We start from the raw sequence: 3,836 nt of genomic DNA, 5'->3' as shown, positions 1-3,836 counted from the left end.
TTTTTTGAGAATTTTTTCACATAAGAACAAAATTTACATTTAATTCTTAAAGCATGTACAATCTTTAACGAAATAAATGTTTACACCTTATCTATGAAGTTTTGAAGATTTCCATCTCTTTTTAATTGTCTATTTCTTAGTCCACCTAAACCTTCTTGACCCTATAATTAATATGTCATGAATATCTTTTAAATTAAGATCCATAATTGAGGAAGAGTTTGGAAATGTTCCGATTCGATATCGAAATTTATTAACTATTACAAAAGCCAGACTAAAAACTCAAGCTTGGACAATACAAAATAGCTGGGGTGTAGGAGTAGTACGGTATTTGGATTAGAAAAGATGCTCTTACTAGGATGAAATTATCATTATGGTTTATACCAGACAATGGATATGGGGCTTCTAACGTTGTAAACAAGAGAGGTGGAATTGGAAACCCATGTAAGAGAACCTTGAGCAAAAGAGTGTGCTGCTGGAGTAGATACCGTGAATTTGATGTTGTAACTCTGCTTCTCCATCACTTCCTTGAAGAATAAAACTGATGGAGTCACAGTAACCTCCACTCCAAGGGGCGCCTCAATGCTGGCGACGTATGTCGAGTTCGCGGCCCCAACATTAGTCACCGTTCGTTTGAAGGCAGTAGTGACCGGTGCAGCTGTTATGTCGAAAAGCGCAGAGAAGGATGGGTAATTTAAATTTCCCGGGCGAGTGCTCTCAGGGTCAGTGGGGCAAGTCACATTTGTACCCACGATGAGCCGAATCTGGCTAGCTGTGTAGTTTAGGCCGCAAAGGTATGGAATGTAATCGGCCGGTGAGAGGTCATAGACAAGGCCTGGGTACGCTGCATTTTCCGGATTTACATGTCCTGCTCCTGTAGCGAAAACGTCTGCTGAAATGTTAGTGGCGCTGTCAAGGATGGGTAGGCCTTTCTTATCAATAACGCCTGCCGTAGTCATGAGTGCAGATTTGATGGCAGCTGGGCTCCACTCTGGATGAGCTGCTTTAAGCAAAGCAGCAAGCCCGCTTACATGGGGACAGGACATGGAGGTGCCCGAAATTATATTGAATTTGACCAACCTCTGGTCCTCAGGGAGGCCCGTGGGGCTGAGGTCTAAAGGCCATGCGGCAAGAATACTAACACCGGGGCCTATGACGTCCGGCTTCAGGATTTCCCGATTTACAGAGCTCGGACCCCTCGAGGAAAAAGACGCCACAGCAGGCCCTTCTACGTTGCCGAACACGGTGCCCTTAAAATCTATTGCTGCAGTCGCTGATTTCGATGAGGCGGCGTAAGCTTTGATGGCGAGTCCAGATGTGTGGCCGACGGAGGTCGCTGGCAAGACATGAGGATCTGTTATGATTTCCTCTCCTATCGAACTGTTCGACATGAATATCATGCCCGCGCCTCCCGCTTCTCGAACCACTTCACCCTTCGTCACCCTTGCTATTGCGCCTTGTTCGCACACCACAATCTTTCCTGCAACATCACTGGACCTGAGGCTCCCGTTGAGACACAAATTTCCGCTCTCTGTGGGGATGTGGACCAGCGGCAGCGAGTCCGAAAGTACGTTGCTTGGGCACAGAGACTCTCCATAGAAAACCCTCCCGTCCCCCAGTTGGACATTTGCGACGAAATTTCTGTCCATGGTGCTCGCGCCCACGGTCATGATCCAGGGTGCCTCATTTGCAAGGGTAGAGTAACCGGGCCCGCCGTTGCCTGCGGAGCAGCTGACGAAAATGCCTTTCTGTACCGCAGTGAAGGCCCCCACGGCGACGGGATCGTTGTCGAACGGCTGACTGTTTCCTCCAATAGAGATCGATAGAACGTCGACTCCATCGGCCATCGCTTGGTCCATGCCTGCCAGAACATCCGATAATAAACACCCAGTGGGGCCGCAGACCTTATACATGGCTACATGAGCACCCGAAGCCATGCCAGACGCCGTTCCTGCGGCATAACCGAACAAGCTGGCATTTGCAACGCGGGTACCGGCAGCGGTAGATGAAGTATGAGTGCCATGACCTTCTCCGTCGCGCGGACTGGGATTACCCTCTGTTTGGCCGCTGAGAAAGGTTCGGGCTCCGATTAGCTTGTTGTTACAGTTGGATGAATTGAAATCAGGGGCACTTTCACACATACCCTTCCACTTGGAGGGCGGGGAAGGCATGCCGGTGTCGTCGAAGGAAGGACTCTCTGGCCATACACCCGTGTCCAACATCCCAATTATAACCCCCTTGCCGAAGTCAGTCGCCGGCCAGAGTCCCCGAGTGGTAGAGAGGCCCATAAATTGAGCGGAATAGGACGTGTGCAATGGCAGTAGTGCGTCTGGATACGCTGCGATAAAGCCTGGCATCTCTCTCATTGCTTCCACTTCCGCTTCCGTCAACCGAGCAGCGAATCCGTTCAACACATCCTTGTAAGCATACATCACAACTTTTTCTTGGCCTACAAATGAGGTGTACCATTTCTTGCGATCATGCAAAGTAGTTAACTCCATCTCTGGCTGCTCAAGATGAACAATGAACGTTGTTTCCACTGCATGTGCAATCGCAGCCAACACGAGCATTGTGAAGAACAAAATGATGGCAACATCATAACGATTCAAAGTTTTCATGATTTTTCAGAATAATATAAATAAATTGCTTCCATTCAGCTCAAGCTGACCTGCCCTACTTGTTGAAGTCTCACAATTATATAGCTTCCAATGTTAATATCAAATTGTATTTAGAACACCGGTTCGCTTCGAAAACACCGGTGTCGTTTGGGATTGCAGTCCTCTTGTTTGCGGATTTAATACCCGTCCATCAGCAAAATCAAGGAATGTTGATAATATTTTGTTGGATTACCTCTTGTCTATTTTTCGAAGGACATGATAAAATGCCATTTCATTTTCAGAGACCGTCCATGGCCTTCAATTCTGTTAGGGTTACATTGGTATAATCGCAAAAAATATTTTAAACCTTGGAAGGATTGAAGAAGCCCAAGTAGCTCTCTCACAGATCTAACACAGACAAATCCTCGACGAGGCATATAATGACGAGGAGTATCGCACAATTTTGATTGAGTTTACCAATGTTTTTGTATTTACGTTAAAATCAAATATCCTCCTGTTTGCTGCGCCTCAAACACAAATTCATATTTATTATACAAAACTTATTAAAAATTGAAAATAAATTTAGGTTCTAATTAATAGTTTGTTTAAAATGTTCGATGAAGATTCATCTTTATTGTTTCGTTTAAATATTTTCTGGACTCGATAAAATAATTTGTATGTATATTTGTAGTTTATTTTTCATCAGTTTTATTTCGTTTAAAATTAGTTTTATAATATATCAATTTTAGAAGTTTTTAACATTTTAAAACTTTATCGTCATTTTTGAATTGTAAATAATATTAATTTTTTAATCAATTATTTTTTATTATATGATAGTCTTATTATTAAATTTATTTCATGTACAATTAAATATTGTGTTACATAAATCTTATTTTAGAATATATTTGTTATTTTCATATGTTTTCACATTTGTAAAATTATAATTTAAAACTATTATGAATCATCATCTTTGTCTTTTAACTTTGTTGTCTTTGAATTATACTTCCTAAATTTTCTTCCTCATAAATATATGTCCAAATGAATAATTCTTAGTCACTATTGTCTCAATGATTTCAAGATGAATTAAACAAATTTTGAAGAATTCCTTTGACGTATTTCTTATTCACCAGAATCAATGATTAAAAGTTTATAATTTGTTTTTGTTATAGATTATATTAAATTTGAGGCATGTGATGTCAATCTTATAAAAATCATAGCAATGGAATTAATGTTCCAATTGAC

General features: G+C 41.9%; 1 protein-coding gene across 1 annotated transcript; it reads right to left on the bottom strand.

Moving 5' to 3' along the window:
* Nucleotides 1-368: 368 nt before the first annotated feature.
* Nucleotides 369-2,615, bottom strand: LOC131076149 (subtilisin-like protease 3). The gene has a single exon (XM_058013212.1). The coding sequence runs from the start codon at nt 2,613-2,615 to the stop codon at nt 369-371; it is 2,247 nt and encodes a 748-aa protein (XP_057869195.1).
* Nucleotides 2,616-3,836: the final 1,221 nt, after the last annotated feature.

Source organism: Cryptomeria japonica, chromosome 10 (genome assembly GCF_030272615.1).
Source record: "Cryptomeria japonica chromosome 10, Sugi_1.0, whole genome shotgun sequence".
Taxonomy (NCBI): domain Eukaryota; kingdom Viridiplantae; phylum Streptophyta; class Pinopsida; order Cupressales; family Cupressaceae; genus Cryptomeria; species Cryptomeria japonica.
The sequence above is the reverse complement of the archived record's forward strand: the minus strand, read 5'-3'. Positions and strand labels throughout refer to the sequence as shown.